The 25393-nt window shown below is 38.3% G+C and overlaps 1 protein-coding gene across 4 annotated transcripts; it reads left to right on the top strand.

The window, feature by feature from the left end:
• Window positions 1-549: 549 nt before the first annotated feature.
• Window positions 550-24935, top strand: GABRA6 (gamma-aminobutyric acid type A receptor subunit alpha6). Of its 4 annotated transcripts, XM_068205647.1 has the most exons (11): window positions 550-685; window positions 818-936; window positions 1194-1261; window positions 2529-2749; window positions 2853-2935; window positions 3510-3653; window positions 4074-4226; window positions 4336-4488; window positions 7442-7701; window positions 16470-16730; window positions 21663-24935. In XM_068205647.1, exons 1-11 carry the CDS (start codon window positions 648-650, stop codon window positions 21711-21713), a joined length of 1551 nt encoding a protein of 516 aa, XP_068061748.1. In that variant the 5' UTR covers window positions 550-647; the 3' UTR covers window positions 21714-24935. The 4 variants fall into 4 exon arrangements, with proteins under 4 accessions (XP_068061748.1, XP_068061751.1, XP_068061749.1 ...); XM_068205650.1 differs by lacking the exon at window positions 4074-4226 and having other exon boundaries at window positions 551-685; XM_068205648.1 differs by lacking the exon at window positions 4336-4488 and having other exon boundaries at window positions 551-685.
• Window positions 24936-25393: the final 458 nt, after the last annotated feature.

The following is a 25393-nucleotide window of genomic DNA, read 5'->3' as shown; positions in this document are numbered from 1 at the left end:
CAACTTTTAGTGTCCAATGTCCGGATATCAGTGCTTAGATGCTGGAAATCTCTGTACAATTCTGAAGAATTGATCAACAGGAAAACTGTTGAGAACGGTTAAAACCCCAGTAAATTGTAGAGTTCCCCCCCACCCAAAGTTCTAATGATGTGGAAGCTGCATAATAATCTCCCTGTGAACCATAAACATAATAAAAGCTGAGGCCATTTCTAACATAATCTCTATCAGCAAGATGCCAGCGCTTTTCCAGATTTCCTAACGGGTCCCTGCTAATTCCATGCCAAAACTAGCAGTGGATTTCTTCCTTTTAATCTCCCCTAATGCCTTATTCGATTATTGTCACTGCTCTCCGACCGCGCACCGTCCCTTCAAACCCTAATTCCCCCGCTGGAACGGTCAGATGAGGCTGAACGGCGGCGGCGGATCCAAGGGACGCGCCCGGCCGCGGACAGCCCGCACGTCCCCACCGCGGGCAGAGGCCGGCCCAGGACCGCGGGGCCGGGGCTGAGCCGGCCGGGCTGAGCCAGCCGGGCTCTGCCAGAGCCTCACCCGGCCGAGCCCCGGCGCCCGGGGGAAGGATGAGCACCGACACAGGCTCCAGCTGACGGGTCTGAGGGCACCTGAGCGTCCCCGCACGCACCTGCGGCATGGCTCTGCTGCTCGCCTGGGCATGTGTGGCTGTGAGGTGAGTGAGCCCCCGCCACCACGCCGACCCCCGAGGGCTCCCCGCAGCCCGGAGGAGCGGGCGAGGGGCTCTGCCCTCCGTCCCTGCGCCCCCCGGGGCCGGGGGCTGACGGGGACTCGCCTCTCCCCGCAGCGTGGGGATGGCGCTGGGCGACCAGGGCGACGGGGCGGACCTCTACTCGGAAAACATCACTCGGATCCTCGACAAGTTGTTGGACGGCTACGACAACAGGCTCCGACCGGGATTTGGAGGTAGCGGGGAAGCCTCGTCCCCTCGGGGAGCCGGCGGGTGGGAAAGGGCGAGGCGGCGCTCCGGCTGCCCCGGCCAGGAGCGGCTCGTCCCGCACCCGTGGCAGGAGGGAGGCGGTGGAACCCCAAAAGCGGCGGCAAACAGCACAGTTGCCCGTGCCCCGCAGCCCCAGCTCTTGCGGAGCTTCTCCGTTGCCCTCGAACAGGGGCCCCGCAGCCCCGGCCCCGCTCCTCTCCCAGCCCCTCTCCGTGTCCCGCAGGCGCCGTGACAGAAGTCAAGACGGACATCTACGTGACCAGCTTCGGGCCGGTGTCCGACGTGGAGATGGTAAGGGCCCCGCTCGCCGCCCCTGCTCTGTTTTCCCGGGATTCATTACGGTGGCATCTGAGTTGACCATCATTAAAGCAGATTACGAGGCTTAATCTCTTTGACAATCTCTAGGGCCCAGCAGAGCAGTTTGGCCAGAGCTGCATACAGCTATTTCCCGGCCGTGCCAGCCGGGGCTAGGCGCACTCAGCCTCAGATGGGGGCACGGCCACAGGTAAAAGATGCCTCTTGAGCCCTGTGAAGAAAAAGTGAGCGCCCGTGTCCCAGCACAGCTCTGCAGAACGCTGCCTGGTAGGAGGCGACCGAATGAGCAGCTGCAGGGAAATGGTGCCATTGCTGACACAGCTGCCCCGGTCATGCTGGCTGCCCCCAAACTCAGGCAGCTGCAGACTTGGGTGGACTCTGTCAATGCAGACAGATGTTCAGACTTGGGTGGATTCTGGCAACTCAGCAGTAGCCCCAAGAACACATTAAGTCATGGAAGTGAGGATGGCATCGCTATTCTCTTTCTGGAGGTTGACTTGGGCTTCTATTTTTCCCTTGTACACCCCTCTAACATCAGCTCACATGAGCCTGCAATCCAGTCTGCAGGCTGGGAACTGTGGGCTCCGAGTCCTGCCAAAGGTTTTCCACGACTCTTCATCAGTCAAAGAAAAGGCATAACCTTGCATTCTTACAAAATCTTCCCCTGGCCAGGTTTAACTCTGTTTCCTAAGCAACTTCTGCAGAGAGCTCTTTTCTGAAGACTTGTGAAAATATTACAAAGAATTATTGGAAAAAATGTCCCATTGATTAATACTCACTTGACACCACAATCCTACTGTGATGTGACTCAGATCAGTCCTCACTTTGTGAATATCCAAAGGAAGCTGCAGAAGAGTCATCGAGCGCGTCTTTTTGTTTCTGGCAATTAAACATTGATAGCTTGGTCTTTCACTTTGAGAGGTAGACATTTGTATTTCCTTAGACCTCAGTCACTTTGAATTAAATTAATATCTATGAGAGTACGATGAGGATTGTTTATTTTTTCCTTACTTATGTCAAATTATCTGTTCACTGATTCATTTGTAACTATTCTTCAAATAATAGGAAAATAGGATATGTTTTCATGGATGACTTTTTTAGTAACTACTTAATGATAATAGGATTGAGTGTTTAAGCAGTAAATGAAGTGCCATTGACACGTGTGTTAAGTTGTCTCATGGAGTTACTGTCCCCACAGCCACTTGGGGACACACAGATGTCAACCTCTATTTATTTTCCATAGGAATACACAATGGATGTCTTCTTTCGTCAGACGTGGACTGATGAAAGGCTGAAGTTTAGTGGGCCAACTGAAATTTTGAGACTGAACAATTTAATGGTCAGTAAAATTTGGACACCAGACACATTTTTTAGAAATGGAAAAAAATCAATTGCTCACAATATGACAACTCCTAACAAACTTTTCAGAATTATGCAGAATGGAACTATTCTTTACACTATGAGGTGAGAGCTTCTTCTTCTGCTTTTGGTTGACCTGCATTTTTGATTCTAGTAGCATTTTCCTACATACCATATTTTTTTCATTATCTACAACTCTGTGTTCTAGACTAACCATTAATGCTGACTGTCCTATGCGGCTGGTGAACTTCCCAATGGACGGACATGCCTGTCCACTGAAATTTGGAAGCTGTAAGTTTTTCTGTATCTTTCAGTTTGTTAAAGTAACATATTTGGTCAGAAGGTCAGAAGATCCTAAGATATTACTTAGTGACATAGCTGAAATTTTAAGTTTTATTTTTATACTAGAATTTTACTTTTTTTTCTGAGACTCAGATTATTCATATGGACATGGATTTATTCACTGAAGGGTGACTGTTGAAGCATGCTTTATTGTTTATTATTCTTACATTTCTGGTAGTCAAAGTTGGTCCTTCAACAAATCATAAAACCTCTGCTACAGTACTTATAATTTTGAAAATAGTCTATAGTAATCAATTTTGAAAACATTTAGTTGAGCTGTGGTAGCCAATGTGTGTGTTTTATTGCAAATTAAGAAGCGACAGCTTGTTCCTCTCAGGTCCTACCTCAGCCATTCTCTTATTGTTGCTTTTTTTTTCATTTTGTCATTAATGAGGTTAGGAACTTAATGGAGTAGGATGCATGTTTCTGTGGGCATTTGAGCTACAAAAGGGATTATTCTACTTATTTCAGCTGCTTATAAAATATGTAATTAGTAATGGTCATTTTCCCCTCTGTTACTCAGATGCTTATCCAAAAAGTGAAATAATTTATACTTGGAAAAAAGGACCATTGCATTCAGTAGAAGTACCACAGGAGTCTTCCAGTCTTCTCCAGTATGACCTCATAGGACAAACTGTATCTAGTGAAACAATTAAATCTAACACAGGTAAGATGGAGACATGTGGAAACTACTGGTGTTGTGAAACATCTTGATAATAAATTACAGGGTTTTTCATATATAATGAAATTAATTATCTTTTGCCATTATAAAAAGTAAAACCCTTGGACAGACTCTAATCATTGTCTCTTAAAAGACAGCTTTTCAATACAGTCCCATCAAACACAAAATTTTTTCATGAGAGTCTTAAGAATTTCCACTACCTCTCCACCTCGGTAAAAACAGTGCATAAAATGAATATTATTCTGCTCTGTTTCCATAAGGTCACTTTACCTTTTTTTAAGCAGCTTATTTTTATTATGCACTAAGAGGTCTGTGATTTCAGCAGAACATATTATGTTGGGTTTAAGCCAATAATGTTCACTCACATGTTGCCAGAATAATGCTGACATACTTGTCTCTTAACAGGTGAATATGTAATCATGACAGTTTATTTCCACTTGCAAAGGAAGATGGGCTACTTCATGATACAGATATACACTCCTTGCATTATGACAGTCATTCTTTCTCAGGTGTCTTTCTGGATTAACAAGGAGTCTGTTCCAGCCAGGACAGTTTTTGGTATGCTGTGTTAAGGTCTTTGAGCTCAGCATCACATCTACCATTCATTCATTCATTCATTCATTCATTCCTTCATTCATTCATTCCTTTCATTGCTTGTTTGTTTTAGGCGAATATTCACTCCAGCTGCTCTATTTCCATCTGCAAAGGAAAATAGGCTACTATCTCATTCAAACATACATTCCATGCATCATGACTGTCGTCTTGTCTCAAGTTGTGTTTTGGATTAACAAAGAATCTGTTCCAGCAAGAACTGTGGCTGGTATTTGTGTTTTTGCTTTTCTCATTCATTACATTCACTGTATTGAATCCGTTGTATCAATCAGATACTGTAAACCAGGGGGGATTAGGAAAGGCAGCTAGTAGGTTTCAGTCAGCAAAAGTAAATACTAACATGAAATGATAGCAAATTTGCCTATGAGGGTCAACATTCTTGACTCAGAATGTTTGGTTAGTCAGACTTGTTTGTGACAATTTTCAATTGTATTCCAATTGTACTTTTGTATGCAGAAAGGGACAATTTCAAAGTAAATGTCAACCTCTTCCTTTTTCCAAGAGGATTTTTTCCAATGGATTTATTGTCTCATGAAACCAATATGAGTTAAAGGTTTAAAAGAAAAAAAATCACAGGGAATGGAGTTATTATCTGACATGAGGTGCCTCATCTAACACTCATTCTGGAGTGTTCTCTTCCCCTTGGCTATGAAGGTATCTAAACAACTAACAAGGGCTTTGGATGGATAAAGATCAATGAGATGAATAATGTCCCTAGCACAGGTTGAATTTATAATGACAAAGGTGCATCCATACTGCAGGCAGGGCCTTTTTCTTTCTTTCCAGTGGTTTGAATTAATGCTCTCAAAGATTTGAGTCTCCTGGTTCATATATATCTGAGGTTTATACTCCAGAAATGATGCTACTTGATTTGGCTTCATGCTGCATCTCTGTACTGTAGAGTTACATCCTCTACATTTTGGGTAAAAAATACTTGCAACATAGTGGGCATGGAAGGTAACTGTACATGCTTGAAGAGATGTGCAAGTAGGTCTGTAGCTGATTTGGTAATAATTATATAAATACCCCAAACACTGGAATAGCAGCTCTTAGGTGTTGTACTGAAGAGTAACATGGACTTGAGAAAATATTTTATGAAAATAGTAAAATAGACTCCTTGCTGTATTGTGGAAACTAGTGATGTTAGCATTTTAAAAGAATATTTCAATCCTTATTCTATTTGTATTTCTCCCAGGGCACAGTCTCAATTTGTAGTCTTGATTCATTCAAAATCCCATGGATTCTGAATACCTTAATCTAAGAAAAAGAGGGCAAATTCCTCATGACAAAAAAAGACTTCTGGTCTTTTTCAGTGAAAAAGAAAATTTTAAAATGGAGAAGGTTTAAAATGCATCATATTGCAAATACTTGAATTATAAATTTTCACTTTTACTTGTAAGTCTGGAAATTAAGTTTGGGAGAAGAGAAATTATTAGTAGAAGAATAACGATGTGCCTAAACCAGTTTTTCAGCACAAAATAATTTAAGGACTTTGTTTACCTCCAAAATGGATGCCAGCTATCAGATTTCAGTGTTTGCACTATGTAATATATTCTTCAAAACTTACCAAGAAGTGTTCAAAATGTAAAGACAAGGGTAAACAATCAGCAGTTGCACAGTTTACTGACTGTAATTTGGTATTCAGTTTGATGAAGTAGCTTTCCACAGTGCAGGGCATTTCATCAATATTCACTCCACATGGAGAGAATTCTTATCTGTATCTGTAAAAGAATAGGAGACCTATTCCTAAGTTAAATTCCTGCTGCAGTAAGTTTTTATTCAGACACAGAATATATCAATTTTATTACTAACTAGCACATGGACAGATTCTAATCTAATCACACATCATTTCAAAAAGTTCATTCTGGACCTTTGAAATTGAAATACATCTCAGCATAGTTGTATTTGTATAATAAAATGAGTCTGGCAGATTTGGGAGAAGTAGGAATCCTACATATTTCTATACCATCTATTTGTATTTCATTAAAACGTGATAAGTAATGACATTGGGATGTAGTTAACCTCAGACCGCAGGCAAGCCACATCATGTGAGAGTTGCAGAGAAACTCTTAAAAGAATGTCACCCTTTCTGGATGCTGCAATATGCTATGACACTGCATCCTTTCCTCTGAGCATCACTCATAGCATATTGCTTCATCAACTCAACATACCATCACAATATGACATTAAAAACCCTTTTACTTTGCCACCTACCCTTTCCCAGCTGCAGAAAATAGAGGAGGATATTCTCCACCTCACTGTCTTTAAATACCCACAGTTTTTACATTCTAGCAGGCATAATTATAAGTAAATATGAGTCATAGAGACTTGTATGTAAATTATTTTGTTCTTGCATTTTTTGCTTGTATCAGGCAGCAGTAGGAACTAAGTATATTTCCTACATTATTAATGCTGTACACTCCAACACAGAAAGAATAAATTCATGAATTCATGTGAAGGACACCATGGGGCCCATGAGCTACATGACCAGATTTGCTCTGTGAAAATAGATAAGCAGCTCTAGAGTAGTAGCTTTTCTGTCCTTCCCTATCTGAAGCAAGGGGCACTTTCAAATCAAGATACTCTTAGTGAATCTTAAAAAATGTATCCAGTGATTAAAGACAACAGCTCAGGGGACCAAAGCATTATTACTTGAAATGTTTGGATCAGGCTCTGACTGTTTTTAATGTAGAATTTGACTGATTTAGTGAGGGTTCTGTAAGCCATGGTCTGTCTTGTACAACAGCAAGAGAAAGAGAGGATCAGTGTTGGGGAATGACAATATGCGAGTCCAGGTTTCTGCCAAACATTCCACTTACTAACCCACCAAGGAAAATCTCCTTCATGTTTTGTGCCTGGATTTTGTTATAGCCATGCTTATCACAATTCTAAGAAGCTGTCCCATGTAGAATGTTGTTATTTTTCAGTCTCCTCAATGCATTAAGGAAGTTTTTCCAGACCTTTGAGATGCGGAATCCAGTATACATGAGTTATTTAAGGATACAAAATACTCAGGAGTCTTGTTGGATAGCTGGGATGTAGGATGACAGCTAAAATCAAAAAGGGTGTTGTGCTTTGGCTTTTGTCATATATGTGAATTTAAGAATAGCAAGGCTGAAGCAAAGTTCTGATGCCCCCCATTTCTTTCTCTTGTTTCCAAGGAATCACTACAGTCCTCACGATGACCACTTTGAGCATCAGCGCTCGCCATTCTCTGCCCAAGGTGTCCTACGCCACCGCCATGGACTGGTTCATAGCCGTGTGCTTTGCCTTTGTCTTCTCTGCACTTATTGAGTTTGCAGCTGTCAACTACTTCACCAATCTCCAGACTCAGAGAGCAATGAGGAAGGCAGCCAGGGCAGCAGCACTGGCAGCAGCACTATCAGCAGCAACTGTACCGGCAGAGGACGAGATTGTCTCGGTAATTGCTTGCTTTTCTGATAATAAGCATCATATAGGAACAGGCAGCTGAAGTAGTGAATGCAAAACAATATTAATGTGATCTTAACCTGAAGCAGATTATGTAACCAGATTGTGTCTATTTATCAAAGACATTGTTCTGATTCCAGAAAATGAAAATACTTCATTTATCCGTACTGTTTATTTAAATCTGCAATATGATTTTCTAGAGAGATGTTTATTTGGCAAGATATTTAAGGAAAGCCATTAGACTGTTATCCATGATACTTCTTTTGAGCAATGCTGTAGGCAGTGGGGTCAGGCAGCTGCAGAATTTGTGGGACAGTGTACAATGGAAAGAGCATGTGCTTTGGCCAGATTTTTATGGAATCACTGTAGTACAAAGGTACAGACCATAAGTGAGCCATTTGGAAGATGGGTAATTAGCCTTTACATAAACTTGGCATCTCTTACCCTACTGAAATCTTTGTCGGTGGAAGCTTTGGGGGGAAAAAACATAAATGAAGGACAGATTTTAGTACACGTGAAAGACAGAAAGTCTTTCTAGTATCAAAAAAATGTCAGAATTGCTTGCAAATTTCACTGTGTGAATCTTATGGTAAATCGTGAGTGAGAATGCTGTCTCACAACATATGTTGATATATTTATCATCGTGGCCTTCCTGTTTCAAAATAAGTTTTACTACCACCATGATTTCCATTTTTAGAGAAATAACAGAATTTGAATAATATTTTGCAAAACCTCTGAATCTGTAATTGAATAAGGGAGTCAATGTAAGAGGTGCACATACCAAGGCAACACCTTACCCACCATAGAGTATTTTTCCACATTTGCTGATAAATAGCAGTTAAAGTTACAATATTGAAGTACTTTCAAACTATTAAAATCATAGTTGATAAATTTTGCTGACTCTTTTTTGGAGGACAAGCTATCAGAAAAGAAAAATCAAGAATTCACCTGGTTTTATATAGCATGAAGAAAATATTGATAGCTACTACATCTTGAAGAGGAATAACAGCTTGGACCTGTCCTTCACATACTTCCTTATTCAAGTTTGAGTTAACCATAAGGAGGTTTACTAGAAAGGAAAAAACAAACCAAAAAATAATACTTTTGTTTTTCGCTGAAAAGTCCCTGCTGAGCAATATGAAAACAGGCTGACTGCACGTGCTGCTGGTGCATTCACAGCCACTGTGGCCACCCCTGCATATTCCCAGTCTCAGGAAAACAACTGATCCAAAAATAATCTCCTGCTTCTGCTCAGATAAGCTAAGAACTTGCTCCTGATGATAGGGCTCCTCCAGATTTACATGATCTATGAATCACAGCAGACAAAGTTAAGCACCAAACAAAAATTTTTGTTGAACAAATGAATAAAAGACAAAGAAGTTAAAAGGCTCAAATTTCATATCAAGGTCTTCAGCCTTAAACAAGCAAAGAGCAAACTGAAGACCCTCCTTCCTGTTTTGTAAATATTAATTTGTTAGGTTTTCCAAGTAAACACCAACAAAAGGAAAAAGAAAGCATCTAGGAATAAAATACACATCTAGGAAGCACCCTGCAACAATCTGCTCAAGAAAATTATTTACATCTAGCTGACAGCATACAGATTTAGAAGAGTAGTAAATCCCATAACATTTAGGCCCCAAAGTAAACTCAGTCTCTAAAACAGCCCACAATGTCCAAAAATTCTACAGACCTGATCTTGCTTAAAGCAAGACAGTAATTTTCAAGCCCTGTACATCCACCATGTTTTTCTCCGAGGATCAGTTCTCTATGAGAACTGCAGTAAGAGAAAGACCAAACTCAGTGAGATCATAAAAACAAAGGATACTTGCAATTGAAGGCAAGATGATGTAGTCAAAAAGGTTTCTAGAAGAATTGGCTATTGGATTTAAAAGGATCCCTTCCAGAAGGGCATTCTGGGAAAAAGGAGTGATTATAGGATAACAGATTTTAAGAAGCTTTTCTTTTTTCATTCCTTTTTTTTTTTTTTTCCCTTTGGTAGATCTAAGGGGGAAGGAACTTTTGTATGTTGGCATATCCATAGATATACTGCAGTCAGTGATATAATTTCATATGAAACACACCTGAGGTGTCTAATTTGAATGTTAGCAGTGTATTTAACACAGGTTGATTGCATGTGTATGACCATTTCCTCTGGACTGCCAGTCTCACTGAACCTCGTGCTTCTATAGCTACATTACTGGTCCTAGGGAAGTTATTTTTAAGGCACACAGCATAATACTCAGTTTCCTGCTAGAGTGAGGGCCCAAAGTCAAGATAAACATATCTACAGAATAAATACATATACATATACATGTATATAAAATCCAGATTAAATGCTTTTAGGAAAAAAAAAATAATAAGCAGCCTTGTTTCCCCTTCAGTCTAATTAATTTTATTTAAAATTTTGCTTTGTTCAAATAAAGTCTCTATTTGAATATAGTTTATTCAAATACACTATAGTCTTTCTCTATATTCTAAAAACACAGGTTTTTATAATATAGAGAAAAAGCCTGTACACTCAGAAAAGAAATGTTTCAGAACACCAAATTGTGCTCCACTGTAGAATGAAAGTAGGAGAAAATGCTGCAGCCACTGAAGTGTGGTGGGGTCAGAAAGAGTGATGAGGCTGTGCCTGTGTGCTCAGCAGAGAGCTGAGAGCTCAGCAGGCCTGGGCTGGCTCCAGGAAAGCCTCTCTATTTACCTCAGTTAACTGAGAGCAGGATTTGGCTTGCTCTCTTCATCAGCTGCAGGCAATCCCTGTGTGAAATACAGAACTCTGGGTGTTCCACTGCAGAACACGAGGGCAGCAAGCTGAGCGTTCATCTGGACCCTGACACAAACCTGTTCTTACTCATACGGTGGCCAAGCTGGCTTTAGCATGTCAAAACCAAACATCTTATACATGCACATATAAAACCACGATGGCATTTATCTTTTAAATGCATTTCAAATGCATCTTTTCTACATCAATTGCATTGTTTCCTCTTGATGCCTTTCTTTTCCCATGGAGATCCCGGTCCTGGAAGTTGCAGGGGAAGGGAATTGGTGATACAGTCTGGAGGACACCATTTGCAGCAATGCTTTGTGGGATGGTCAGGGAGTAACCCCATGGATCAAAAGACATCCTTTCCATGTGAGAGGCTACATGTAAAGGACAAATGATTACCACCCTCTAACAACTTGATCACAGTTATGTTCTAAAAGTCCTTATATGTTAACAGAAATCAACACAGAGCAGTGAAATACCTCTGGGAGAGCTTCCTTCTCCCTCCAGCCTTGTGTTTCAAAACAACACAACTTGGGGAGGAAAGGATTCTTATTGCTTTTAACCTGGCCAGCTGCAGAACAGCTCTATGTCACTGGTAGAGAGGATTTTGTTTCCTACAATTATATCAGAATATATTGAGTATGTTTAATGAGTATCCTGGTGTAACAGAGTACTTCTATCTGAATCACCAGCCACCCTTTAGGTATCATCCTAAAACAGCTATGTGCTTTAAGGTCTTGACTGACAACATTGAGGCATAATCCAAGCAATATTTTTAGCAGGACGGTAGTGAGAACAAAATAAAGAAAATTTAATTATAGGAAAAAACCATACGGGCAGACACTGATAGATTTAAGAGCCAAATGTGGCTTTGAAAATTTAAATCTGTTTAATGTAAAAACATATTTTGACAGGAGAGAGGCTCTGTGCCAATTATATGTTTTTTCTGGCATGCTACAAATAAATGTTATGAAGAAATTCTACCATAGCTCATTCCCTTTGAAAAGAGAATGACCAGGGTTCCAGTGTCTGCTCTCCTTACTGCATATCTAGTTTATATGACAAGAATTTTAATACAATGGTCATTAGGTATTTTTCAGTTTTGCTTCCTGCATATATAGATCTTTAGATTTTTCCATGCAATGTAAAATAGCTTTGAAGTAATAGGTAACAGCCTCTCCCTTTATTCACCTTCACCTGAAGTTTAGGCTATATTCTGAGAGAAGTGAACTTAATTTCCTGGAGGTTAAGAAAGAATTTGAGCATGGATTTCCCCTGCTCCAAGTGAACAATTTAGCATAAGTGATTTAACCCTTTTACTAGGGTAAAAAAGGATGAAAACAAGTCTGCATGTTTTTCCTCAGTGTTTCTAGCAAAGGTAATTTAAAATTCCTAAAGGGATGCCTGAAGCTAGGGCTATTAATGATTTCTAAACTATACTCAGCTTTTGATAATGCGGGACACTGTTTATAAACAGTACACATTATTTGCAATAGACTTTTTTTTTAAAATCAGATCCCACAGATGAGACATTCAAAGAAGTGTCTTAATTAGGGTCTATAATGAATCTGTGCCATGAGATGGATACTGGAACTGCACAGGACTGTATTGAAGGAAGTTCCTTAGTACTTGGCCAAAAGATGATGTTGCATAGTGCAATGAACTTTCCTGCTGGAAGATGCTGCAGATGGATTGTTCAATAGTTAAGGAGAGTTTTTGAAGATCACACTGGTGGATGTAGGGGGCTAAACCATGTTTAACTCCCCCTTTGAGAGATAGGTCACTAGCATGCTCTTATGTCTGTAATGGTTGAAATTTCTCAAATTGTATCTACTAATGAGCAGAGGCAAAAAATGTTATATATTTAATTAGGCATTCTGCCTTTTACAGGCACTGAGCTCTGGTTCTAGGTTGCTTTGTGTGTGTGTGTTTTGATATAAGGAAAGTTCAGTGTCATTAATCAAATAAATTATGAAGAAAAGCAGAAATAACATTTTTATCTAAAGTTTTAGAGTTCATTCTCATGAACTTCTTTTTACTGCATTGCTAGCAGGAAAAAGAGATGTGAGTAAAAGAGAGATAAGGAAGGACATGTAGATATTCATTTTTTTAAAGTTAGCCAGTATCTGGGTTGCACATATAAGAGACTCATGTTACTGTTAGATCATAAACTAAACTGATGGTGAGAATATACATTTGCAGTACAAAGCAACAGAGAAGAGAATTCTACAAATATGAATTACAGAAATCTCTTGAGGGGAAAGAAACATAAGAACAAAGTGAATTCATAAATCACAGTTATCATGCAGTAAAAGAACCAGAAAGTGCAGACAAAGAATTGTGTTTACTCCAAGGTTATGTATGCTGGGTTTTTTTTAGATCTGGAAGGCAAGAAATTTGGTGAAAGCCTCCTAAGATATTCTGAGTATAAGCAAATTCTAGCAATATTGAGGAGGGTTGTGAGAGAGCAGAGCTTTATAGACAGGATGAGAGTGCCTTGTGAGCTTTCCAGGGGATGAGATAGCTTGGCTGCAAAAGCTCGATAAGAAGGCAGACTACACCTTACAGACCATCTACAGACCAGTGCTGCCTAGTGCGGTGTGGTGGTGTCTCACATTAAACAATGAACTGGCGATCTGTGTTCTGTGTCACTGCCTCCTCATACAGAGCTGCAAGTTTAATTGCCTGATGGGACTAACATTCCACATGAGTGCAAGAGTACCCCTGAATCAAGCTTCAGTAACTTCAGAAAATCCATTCTTTCCTTATGACACAGTGTGCCGTGCCTCAGGCTTCTTGTTCTTGCTACTTGTAAAACAGTCTTTACTTGAGTGATTGGCTCTGTGAGCTATGCAAAATAGGCTACTCATTTCCATTTTGTCTCTTTGTTTTGTTAACATTTCATGATGTTATTGTATGTAATCTTTGTCAAAAGGAGAAGTTAAATCTAGATACAGTAGACAAACTACTGTAGCTGCTGTTCAGAACAAGTGTAATAGGGAATTATACGGTCTCAATGCCTCCTGTTCTTGGTTTAGCAGTGAATTCCAATGAAAAATATGAGTTGTTGTTCTGGGGCAGCAACCTGGTCTACAAACAACTCCCATACTGAGAGACATCCTCATTACACATCTGAGATAAATTTGGAATTAGAATTCCATATCCTGAGCAGGGATTTAGAAGAAAATAGATTTGAACCTGAGTTTGCTGTTATGGGGACCTAAGACTGTTAAAGATAGTGAAAAGAACTACTCAGGGTTTTTTCTTGAGATGAAATCACATTGAGATAATCCTCCTACTTTAGCAATCCTGCTTCTATAGGAATGAGATTTAATAAATATAAATAAAATAATGACCAAGATTACACTTTTCCAAGTGCTTATTCAAATGACCACAAAGGTTTACCTACCTCCATATTGTAAAAATGTTCAGTACTAAACATCATCCAAAGACCATACACTACATCTGTTCTACTTACTATTAACTCCATCACCTCAGCATTGTAATTCCTGATTCATGCTGGAATAATCCAGAGTAGAATTTGACCCACTTGTACCAGAATATTGTAGATAAAAAGGACTAAGATTCACCTTAACACTTGTATTTTTAGGAACCACATAGTCTCCACAAAATGTCAGGTTATTCCACAGACATTGACAAACAAGACTGAAAAAACAAGATACCTTACAACTTGTACAGTTCTGTTGAAAGCAGGGCATGCAGACAAATGGAACAGAACTTGAGTGAAAGCAGGAAGCCAGGCTCAGCCAGCCAGTCTGTTCACAGAGGGGGATTATTGTTATGATTAGGGCAAGTGGACATGGATAACCCTCTTTCTGTTTCTGTGACACATCTGTAGCTCAGCCTCCATTTAAATCTGTCTGTCGCTTGCTGTGTTACTGGAAAATGCAAAACGAAACATCTGTGTTCCAGATAGGCACAGAGCAGGAATGCTTTTTAATACCCATTCAGAACATGACACCAGTCATATAATGTATAGAGGGCAAATTGGAAGTGGTGATTGGTTGTAGGGGAAGAAAAAGAGCAATAGGTAAAGGAAATACATACAGAAAAGTCCCTTTTTCCTTTCAACTAAGGTGATGTTCTCTTCACCTTTTGTTTAGACTAAAATCAGCTGTGAAGAATCCATCTCTCCCTAATTTTAGTTGGATACCAGTCCATTCATTCATAAAAAGAACTTGGCATCCTGTTGTGCAAATGTCACTTGTTCTGATTCTCTGACAGTGACAATGACTTCTGAAGGATAATTCCTGTTACAACTATTTTAAGTCACCCAGGAGACACCAGTTGTGCCAGGTTAGTCTGTTATCTAGAAATTGTGGCCCAAATACCAGAGTGGAAAATGTATTTCAGAAAATGCTTCCTTTCCTTTTAGTGACTCAGTCATTTATCTGATTGACTAAAATCTGTTCCCATGCTTAGAAATCCTGCAAGATAAGTCCCAAAAATGCTGACAGCAGGCTACATTTATGTGAATGGTTGTCATTAAATCACTCCCAATGAATGGCTTTGGAAATTGCCTATCTAATAGCATTTTTCTACCTTAAAATCATTCCAATGTTAGTCTTCCATTTCACTATAGATTTATGTGCTGTTATTTTGGGAGTTATTTATATTGTCCAAGACTTCTCTCATCTGCTTCAATCATTTGGTCATCTCATTCTGCTGACCAAAAAAAGCTTTGTATTCAAATCCAAGAACATCTGTGTATGTTGTGTGATTTTGTGCACAAGATTTTTCCTCAATAATTGGGGAAATGAGTTTTATGGACAAAGTTTTAGTCTTAAGCTCCATATGAACAGAACACTACAGTACTTCATCTCATAACAAACAACAAACAAACAAACAAAGTCACTCTCAGCATCCTTCTGTAAAATACATCAGATGAATCTTAGAGCTGCTGCCATGCATCCACTAATGTCTATCCTGGGATATGGCAGGAGCAGCAAGGTTTTTGAATATTTCCTCCTATTTGACACTACTGCGAAAGTGGGTAATTGATACCCATTAGAGCAGGCTTAGATCCTGGGGTAGATCCTATTCCTAATCATTTCTGCAAGGAAGAACTCTATTACTTCTACTCTTGTGAAAGTAAAAAAATGGCAGCGTGGTCCTAAATAGAACAGATGCACAAAATTAATATACGTGTTAGCCTAGTAACTAAGAGGTAAGCTCTACATGTCCCTGAGTTCTGGCTGAATTTTCAGAGGAGTTTTAATACAGCTTTCTGAAGAGTAATTGGACCTGGCTGCGAATACTGCACAAAATATGGGAGTAATTTGGTTTCATTTCACCATCAATGAAAATAAAAATAGTGCCATTACAGCTAAGTATATTTGTCTTCAGATGTATGCATGGAGGTGCTGTGGCAGTTATGAGATATATTTTAAACTGAAATTTTATCCTAGAAAAAACAAGAGGACAATTTAGCATTTATGTCTTCAGCAGCTGTAAAGTTAGTATATTGCCTTTTGTGCAGCAGTTTTCTAATTAAAAAAAAATGGCATGACTGCTTGACTCCATTCAGTGTTTATCAAACTCATCAGTGGGTTCAGCCAGGGAAGATTGCCCCTGAGCCAGCCTGTATTGCTGTTTGGTTTAATCTTGATCCATATCTACACAAACTTCAGTCATACCAACCTACTACAATTTAGATACACCATTACCTTTTTTCCTTTTAGCTCCATCTTTTCTTTTTCTCTCTTGAAGCTTCCGCTTATCACACTGTTAAAAATATAAAAAGCACACAATTCTTTAATGGCTTTACAACAAAGCTTTAGGCCATAAAAATATATATCCTTCTGTATAGATGTATCATTTTTGTGATTTTCTGAGATTGCATTATGGCAGAGAAGGAACAACAAAATCAGAAAGTTAAGTTAAAAGGTGGAAAGAAGTCTAAAGATCACAAAGGCTAAGACTCTGTATCCAAATATCACCTTTTTTTTTTTCTCTTCTTTTTTCTTTCACAGCATTCTGACTCCAACTCTAACCTGAAGAAGCGAGTGAACTCCATCACATCTCAGGCAGAGCAGTCTCCTGAACCCAGCATAATATCAAATACTGCATCCCAGTGTCAACCACTGCCTGTTCCTCCACCAGCCCCACCACAACCACCAGCTATTGGAGGTGCAAGTAAAATAGACCAGTATTCCAGGATCCTCTTTCCAGTTGCATTTGCAGGATTCAACCTGGTGTACTGGGTTGTTTATCTTTCAAAAGACACTATGGAAGTGAGTAATAAATTTTCTGAATACTCATCTATAATATGTAATATTTTTACTTGGCCAGCATTATTTCAATTGTTCATTTACTGTTGCAACTCAGTTCATCTGTCCTTTCTGAGCAATACTAGAATATTTGCTCAAAAAAATCAGCTGTAGCACTCAGTACAATTAGAAAGGCTGTTTGAGGAGGGGAGATATAAACACTTCTCTCTAACTCATGCTGCACAGAGCAGAAAACACGCTGTATGAGAGCATAGGATCTTCTCAGCAAACAAATCTTAAATCTTCTATTTCTTAACCTATTGTAAGGAATGGTAGAAATACCTGTTGAAGCCATGAAGTGAAAGAGGTAAGAACTTTAATATCCTAAGGTTTTCTCAGGTAGCTAGTACCATAAGCCTCCCCAAAAAGTTTGTTATATAGTAGAAAAGGTTAATAACTGCAGTAGAAAATTTTTGAATCAAGAGTCCCTAGTTTTGTACATTTCAATGCATTTTTCCTGTTTTTTTTCATATAAATCTTGCTACTTTATGCAAATAAGGCTGAAAAATCTTAAGTTTGTTTGAATCAGGCAGAGAGTGATTACACCTTTAGATATCCATGAGGTCCAGAAGAGATCTGCAAATTGAGCATGTCTAGAATAATCAGTCAGTAATCAGTCATTAAACTTTAAGTCTTTGGTGCTTTAAATCTCTATTTTCCCCCTTTTTTGCCTAAATAAAGTTAATGGTGTCCTATTTCCTTGGTAAAAAATATATATCCATTTGCCTCATTGCTACAGTTTTGGATCTCACTGTACATTGCAGTCAATTTGATTGGTACATTTAGTTTATTTAGGACAGCTAGAAAGATAATGATGGTTTTTAGATAGCACCAAATGCACAAAGTCCCTACATCAATAAAAACAGAGGCTGGAAATCTGGTATCAGTGGTGATCAGGCTGTACCTTTATTTCCTAGATTAAAGGTAAAGCAGGCTGAGGGAAATCTTGTGGGCAGCCAAGAGATGTTGCAGTTCAAAGCAACAAGACGGTGCTGATCAGCTGATTGGTGGCACCTTACCTCTGCTAGAAGGCTGCTGCTCTACCAGAATCTAATTTTTGCTACCAGTATGATCTGGAAAATGCCGTCTCTCAGAGATGGAGTGTGCTGCCAAGCAGCTTCTATGGAATTGTGAGGGCAGGAAGGTAGGAGACACTGTCTCTCACAAATGTTCCTGCAGATGTCTCTCAAGAGGTCACAGCTGCCAGCTCCTGGCCACTCCAACCCTGCCCAGTGCTAAATTTAGCATTTGTGCCAGAGTTACTGATCCTGCTGTTAAAATATTGACTATGTGTGCAAATTACTTATCTCAGTCAGAGAAGGGAGGTATTGAAAAAGCTCATGTCTGATCGTGACAACTTCTGTTCAGAGGCCAGCTCCTCAGCTTGCCAAGGCTCCAGTGATTAAACCATTCACATTCTGGATCTAGAAATATTTGGAACATACTTGCTATTTCCCTTGGTGATGATGAAATATTTACACTAAACCTCGTATATTAATAATAACATTAGAACCAGGCTTTTAAAATACTTCCAGAATCTAGGACTAAGTGCTGACTATAAATATTTTTAAATGCTACTGTGCAAGCTGACAAACATGCTCAGAAGCTCAGAAATTATGTTCTGTCGTAGCACTACAGAGTAACAGAAATCCAGCAGCAAGACTTAGAAAAGAGAACAGTATTGACAGCTGGGGTGTTTTGAATTATGAAGAATTTAAACAATTATGTAAATTTTGACCAAGCTCTTCATCCTAAATTACATTTCTGCATTTGTGTACTCAGTTATAACTAATAAAAATTGTGATATACACTGCTAGGTTTCTAATTCAAACATTGTATCACCAGTTGTTGCTTTCAACAAGCAGGATTCTTTTTGCTTTAAAAATATATTAAAAATATGTAAGCTTTTAATTTCAAAGAGAGGAGATACAAAACTTGTGTGAACAAAGGATGGAGTGCTTCAAGGGCAGTTAATCTTTGGCTCCCTCAGGCCCACCAGATTTAATGTTGTTGCAGTATTATTCAGCTTATTAAATTTAAAAAGTGCATTTTTTGCAGTGTTTCAGGTATATTAGCTTTTTAAAGTTATTTTTTTGAGTTCATGGCACTTTTGTTTAAGAAAAAGAAAGATGAAAAAATCTAATTAATTGATTGAAATAAACAAATTTCCAGTACACCAGTTCTTGTACTGCAACTTTCTAGGATTTTTATTAGTGCAGTTTGGAGTGCAGAACATCATTCACCAAATCATGTGCTTAGACCAAACAGCTACCGACTGTCTTTGAAGGTACACAGAGAATGAATCAGGCATTTCATTACCCTGTTTGAAAAAGCAGATTATTAGTGCTGGAATCAAAGGTCATTTTCAACTCCTATCATTATTTTCTGGCCAGGCTCTTCCTTTGGCTTTGAAGGAGGAACACGAACAGTTTTTTACTTCATGTTCTGGATTCAGAGCCTCAGCTGGAACGAGCAGCCTTGTTAGTGTAATGACACAGAGCTGCATGAAATGAGGAGTTTTTTTCTAAGCTGTTTGGTACGAGTTCAATACACTACTAAGCAATTTTCTTTGGCTTAGATAATGTGTTACAGAAATGAAAAAGTCATTTTTGTGTATGGTATCTCATAAGATTTATGAGAACTTTGGGGACTGACTACTTTTCAAAGTGCTCCTTGGATAATTTTTTCTTCCCCTGCCATTAATAATTTTCTCTTCAGGTTAATCACCTTTTCTCTTACTGTACCTGTAAACTAAGAGTACGTAAATTACACAGACACTTTTTGATTTTGAAGTTTGTATAAAGAAGAAGGTGTTTTTAATAAAAGTATGCCTTTAAACATTAGAATGTTATCATCATAGACTGGTTTGGATTGGAGGGGAGCTTAAAGATTATAGAATTCCTCACTCCTGCCATGGCAGGGACACTTTTCACTAGACCAGGTTGCTCCAAGTCCAGTACAATCTGATCCTGAAAATTTCCAGGGATGGAGCATCCACAGCTTCTCTGAGTAACCTGTGCCAGGGCCTCACCACTCTCACAGGGAGGGCAGCCAGGACTGGACAGACAGCAAAAGTATCTTACACTGAACTCTGCATTTATACTTCCATACATACTGCACCAAGTCAAGCTTTGCAAACCAGGAATCTTAGTAGCAAACTTTCATTACAAGATTAATATTTTTTCTATATTTTAAATCAAAACAGCACCATTCTCTGAAGGAAAAAAAAAACAAGAAAAAAATCCAGGTTAAAATTAAGTAATTCACCTGAATGTTTTTTTTTTTTTTTTTTTTTTTTTTACATGGATGGGGATAACATTCATCTTTTGGTCTTAATATTTAAATAAAGGGTTTAATTCTCTGTTGGAACAAGTGAGAAAACATTCTTATTCAATAGTAGTCATCAATTGTGCAACTTGAGACATAAGATATTTCAGTGTAAATGGGTTTGCACTGGGGAGTAGCAATAGCATTGCAGAACAAAAATTGTACTGGTCAAAACAAAGAAATTAAACTAGCAAAGTTCTCTGTCTGCATTTGGTTAGACTGTATATTGGTACAACCTAATATAACCAAAGGACTACAAAATGTACAAAATAACAGATGATAGTTTTTAGACTGCAGAAAATGCTGTAAGATCACTTGTAAGATAAGCCCCATTTTCTCTTGATAGGTTTTATAAGTTAATGCTGCCAGGTGCTAATCATAGTGATATCACTGTGCTATTTATACTATGAAAAAAAATAAAGCATCAGGGTTACTCTAAGAAGACTTCCTCCCTCTCTATGTAAGGTGAATTAAATTAGGTAGAAGGTTTCAGGATGTAGCATCCCCATGATTTATATGTGGGGGATGGCACATTTCTGTGGTTCATGTTCTTCTGTAGGGTACAGTAATAGCTGCCATCCACAAAAACACAGTAATGAAAAAGATACATTTTTCTACATTAGACAAATAGAAAAGTTCTTGAAAGAAGAGCAAAGCTTTCTGACAAATGAGGAAAAATATATTCTAGCTTTTTATTTTGTCATACAGCATATTTTGGCTTTGCTTTATCTTTTAAATCTTTCTAAGTCCTTGAGCTGAATACTAATTTATGACAGTGACCTTGGGAGGTGAATCTCACACTCAGTTGATTTTAAAATTTTCTTGATTTAGAATGCAAAGAGTCCCCTTTTAAAGAGCTGCATGTACTACCATTGCCATATTACTCACAATGGATATGCCATTGCCACATCATCTTATGCATCTTATTTCTAAATTTATCTATCTTAATTTTTATATGTAACATTATATTGTAGTTTCTCATGTAATAAAACATGGAATAATGAAGTGAATCAAACTAGATAAGGAGATGGTGTTAAAATTTTCATGATAAATCCAAAAAAAGAATCAGAGGCAGCTTTTATGTTTGGGAGCACAGGAAGATACAAAGTCACAGAATGGACCAAAGTTGCTGAGTCCTGGATATTATTTGGATGCAGAGAACATAGCAGCATGGCAGGAGAAGAGTTCCATAATAAGTCGAAGATGCTAATGATGTCAGGTGTGAAGAAAAAAGAACAGAGAAAGAAACGAGCAGGAAAAGTATTTTGCTTCAGTGCATTGATATTAATTGATATTATAAAGCTTGTTGTGCATATAGTTACATCATTTTTCAGTTTAAACACTGGAAAAATAAAGGTGAGGAGGAACAGTCATTGCCATACATACTTAACAACTGAGCTTTGATGATCCAGGTGATGAACATCAAATTCTAAGAGGATTCTCCTTGTAACGCAGTTCTATTTTGAGTCTGCTGAGAGTTAGAAATCACATGGGTTTGTTGGTTAACTCAGTTATTGTTAACAGTGGTTAACAGCCCACAGCTTAAACCTCTCCAAACTTTTCTTCCAGTTTTTTGAACCTTCAGCAATGCATTTTCGAAATGACCCTCAGTCCAACTGAAAACAGCTCAGGATTTCAAGGAAATCACTCAAGGTCACAGAGGATTGAGGAGACTTCAAAGGATTTGTCTGTCCACAGGTGATCTCAGTTTTCAAACAGGGAATATTTTTATTGGACATTACCTGGATGCAAACTCTGGACAAATCAAGAGCTGCAAACTTCTTAGGGATCTAATTAATATTTTCTTAAGATTTCTTACAATGGTTCTACTACAGAAGTTCTTTTTAAATTAATTGTCTAATTGTCAAAGGAAAGACTGTTCATTTCTTCTAAAACATTTGTAAACAACTGAATGTTTATATTTATAGGAAACAATAAAAGGGTTTGGGCGTTTTTAACAGAATAAGGATTGCTAAACTCAGCTGATTCTGAAATGGTATAACTTGGCATAGTTTCAGTGAAAATCTAGGAGTTGTACTGATTTCCAGCACTTGAAATTGACCCAAAACAATGTTGGATAGAAATCCTAAGACAAGGAGCTGTAGTTCTGTCATGTTTTAACTCTTTCATATAAAATATAAGGGATTAGTTCTTAATTATTTTTAATTTAATTTTCACCTTTGAGATGACACTTACAAAGAATTACATACAAGGGAAAAAAGGAAACATAAGCTATTTTTGTGTGCTTTAGCTGGTTGGTTACCACAGTGTAACTTACTTGAAAGTCACCATTGAAGTACAATCTGACTAATAAGAAATTTCTTGGCAGGATCTAGAAATGGAGGACTGGAATTCCAGGGAGTTTTCAAGGTCTAAAGCTGAATAGACTGAAAGATGCAGCTACCCATCAGGCTAAATGCAAGCCTTCAGCTCCAGGGAACTTCCTGGAAGCAGGCCTTGATTACTAGTTAAGGAACAGCTTTTTATCAGCTGATTCTACTGAATTGCCTATAGCAAATTCCCTAGAAATGCTTTTTAGAGCCAAAGAACTGCCAGCACATTCAGAGTTTAAAGGTAATAATATTTTGCCACTCTCAACACAGTTACAGAATTCCTTCATTCACCCTTCATCTCCATGGTCCTTCTCAGGAATGTAACTAGGAAACATATACCTAATCAAACCAAACCCAAGACCAAATTATTGCAGGTGTAATGGACATTGGGAGGAGTCAGAAGCACACAAGGAAGTTTTATATGAATCTAAATAAAAAGTAAGGATTCCATCGTGTCTTGAAATTTCAGTACAGTAAAATTAACCAGAAATATGAAATAATGCACAGATTCAGGATATGCAGGGTCATTTGCTTTGTCTACACAAACATCTTAGTCCCTGTGAAAAAATACTTACAGGCTGACTAATTGATTCTAGTAAGTCACCAGCTCTTTCATTGGTACTATAATAATTTTAACTATTTGAAGACCTTGCTCCAGCTGTTTTCCTCCTCCTATTTCTAGAGCTTTTACTAGTGTGGTAGCTGGAGTGATCATGGGAAATCCTTTCTGCACACCCTGTTCTCTAACTCTGAAGGGCTTAACTGGAACAATTTAAGGATTCTACTCAATAATAAATATTTTTTGTACAGAAATGTCACATTTGCTATTTCCTTTTTCTGACTAGCTGCAGGCTTGCACACTTGGATGTACTTGTAAGTGCATGGAATTATATGTACATTTTGCTTTCAAACTAACGTGGTGAAAAATTTTCCTATTTTCAGCCTTTTTATACTGTTGTAAGAAAAAATTAAACTATGGATACTGGGAAAATATTTTATAATTTGTAAATACATCTTATTTTGAAAAAAGCAAGTTATGCAGTAGGGACCCAGAACTTATTTTTTAGAATACCTGTACTCACTCTTGCTTCACTGACTGATTTCTATTTTGAGTACATTAATATCTGTAAGAGTTTTCAGAGTATTTTAAAACTGGTTTATGCACAATATGAAAATGTTTAAAAGCTATGGTAAAAATGTGACACTAAAGGAGCTAAATTTTGTATCTGGTTTTCGCTTAAAAGAAATCTGAATACTAATTTTAAAGCAGATGCAGAGAGTTACTAAATAAATAGTGACTATTTCCTTGAAATGTAGTATTTCAGTGTATAAAATGGTGGTAACTTCCCAATTAAGAAGCTGTATCAGCATCTTAAAATTGTTTTAGTAGCTCTTGGTATTTAACAACACATTTCAGCATGAGTACAAACACCGCATATCTTTTTTTTTCCAAAGAACTTTTCCTGTGGATATGACAGAGAAGGGTTGGCTCTCCTCAGCTTTTTGAATGGTATGAAGGGAATGTGTATTTTTCCTGTTACATACTTTGTAGAGACACAGGTGTAATCAATAATGTTAATAATGTCAAGTTATATCTTAGAATAAATGCAATTACTTACAATTAATGTCACTTCTTAACAATCCTGGTTATGGTCAAACACTAATCAACCAAGCAAGACAGTAAAAGAGCAGAGAAATAGAAAAAGGTTATATACATATATGTATATATTTCTGTATGCATATATACATATGTATTTCTGTAGAAAATATAAATAATCAATAAATAATACCATAGTAAATAATATATATTTCTTTCCACATCACAAATTGAAAGGAAATTGAGGGATACGGGTTTCTTCTGGTATTTTTGACTGTACTGCAATAGGAAGAGCAGGAGCTAAAGTTGCTCTAAGATGGGAATTCCTATGTGTGAAACAGGGCACTGTGGGGATGAGATGTACAATTACATTGAGCTATTGCACTCTGATGCACATTATTTAACAGCAAATTACCTTTCTATGGATCTTGGTAGAAAGGATGCTCCAGTTTCAGCTCACACATAGTGACCAAATGTAGTTTACATTCAGTTTTAGCATGTTCTACTTGATCAGAAGTGCAAGAAAAAGCATAACTATGAACAAAATTACAGAATTATTTCATAGTAAATTAGAACCTTCGATTACATATAAATCTTTATTATTCTTGATCTGGGCTCTACCCCCACCCCCATTATTTTTTACATAATTTCAAAGCCAAATGAGAACCCAGCAGTTTTAAGACATAGAAATTATGCAATGGCACACTCAATCACCCTTCTGATCATCCACTCCTGTGTTCAAAGGATAGTTCTCCCCAGCAGCTAAAACAGGAGCTGCATAAACCCCAGAAATGTGAAGAAAATGTCCTGATAAAGGGTACTGTCCAGTGTTTTGATATTTTGATGCTACCTGTCAGGTAGCAAACTCAAGGCCTTTCTCTTATATGCAAATAAAATTCAGAGGTGACTTTGTCATTGCTTAGTTCATTACATTCTTGGTTTTCTTCCAGTTCATGACAAGAGCAGCATTTCTCATCTGCCTTCTCTAATGAATTCATTCTTGCAGGATTTTCCTCTAATTGTTAATCAATCAAGGCCTTTCAACTCCCTGCATAAATGATGTCTGTCACCTGGCTTTATGGAGAAATCTGTGATGGAAAAAGTCCTTATCCACAGTCAGAATGGGTAGGGACTTGAGAAGTAAACAGTTCTGCTGTGCATCACTGCTTCAGTAAAGTCATCCCTCAGCCAGTGCTGGAGTGGTGCTTGTGGACAAAGAATGGAGCTCTGCAGCTCATTTCCAGGCAGCACTTTGGTACAACCCACAGCAACTCAGAACAGTATATTGGAAGTAGAAGTTGGTGATAAAGCACAAAAGAGACTCAGCCATGCTTTGAGATGCGAGTCATAAACCAGAAAGTTTTACCTAG

This window comes from Anomalospiza imberbis, chromosome 15, assembly GCF_031753505.1.
Source record: "Anomalospiza imberbis isolate Cuckoo-Finch-1a 21T00152 chromosome 15, ASM3175350v1, whole genome shotgun sequence".
Taxonomy (NCBI): domain Eukaryota; kingdom Metazoa; phylum Chordata; class Aves; order Passeriformes; family Viduidae; genus Anomalospiza; species Anomalospiza imberbis.
Note: the sequence above shows the minus strand (reverse complement) of the source record. Positions and strands in the feature narration are given on the sequence as shown.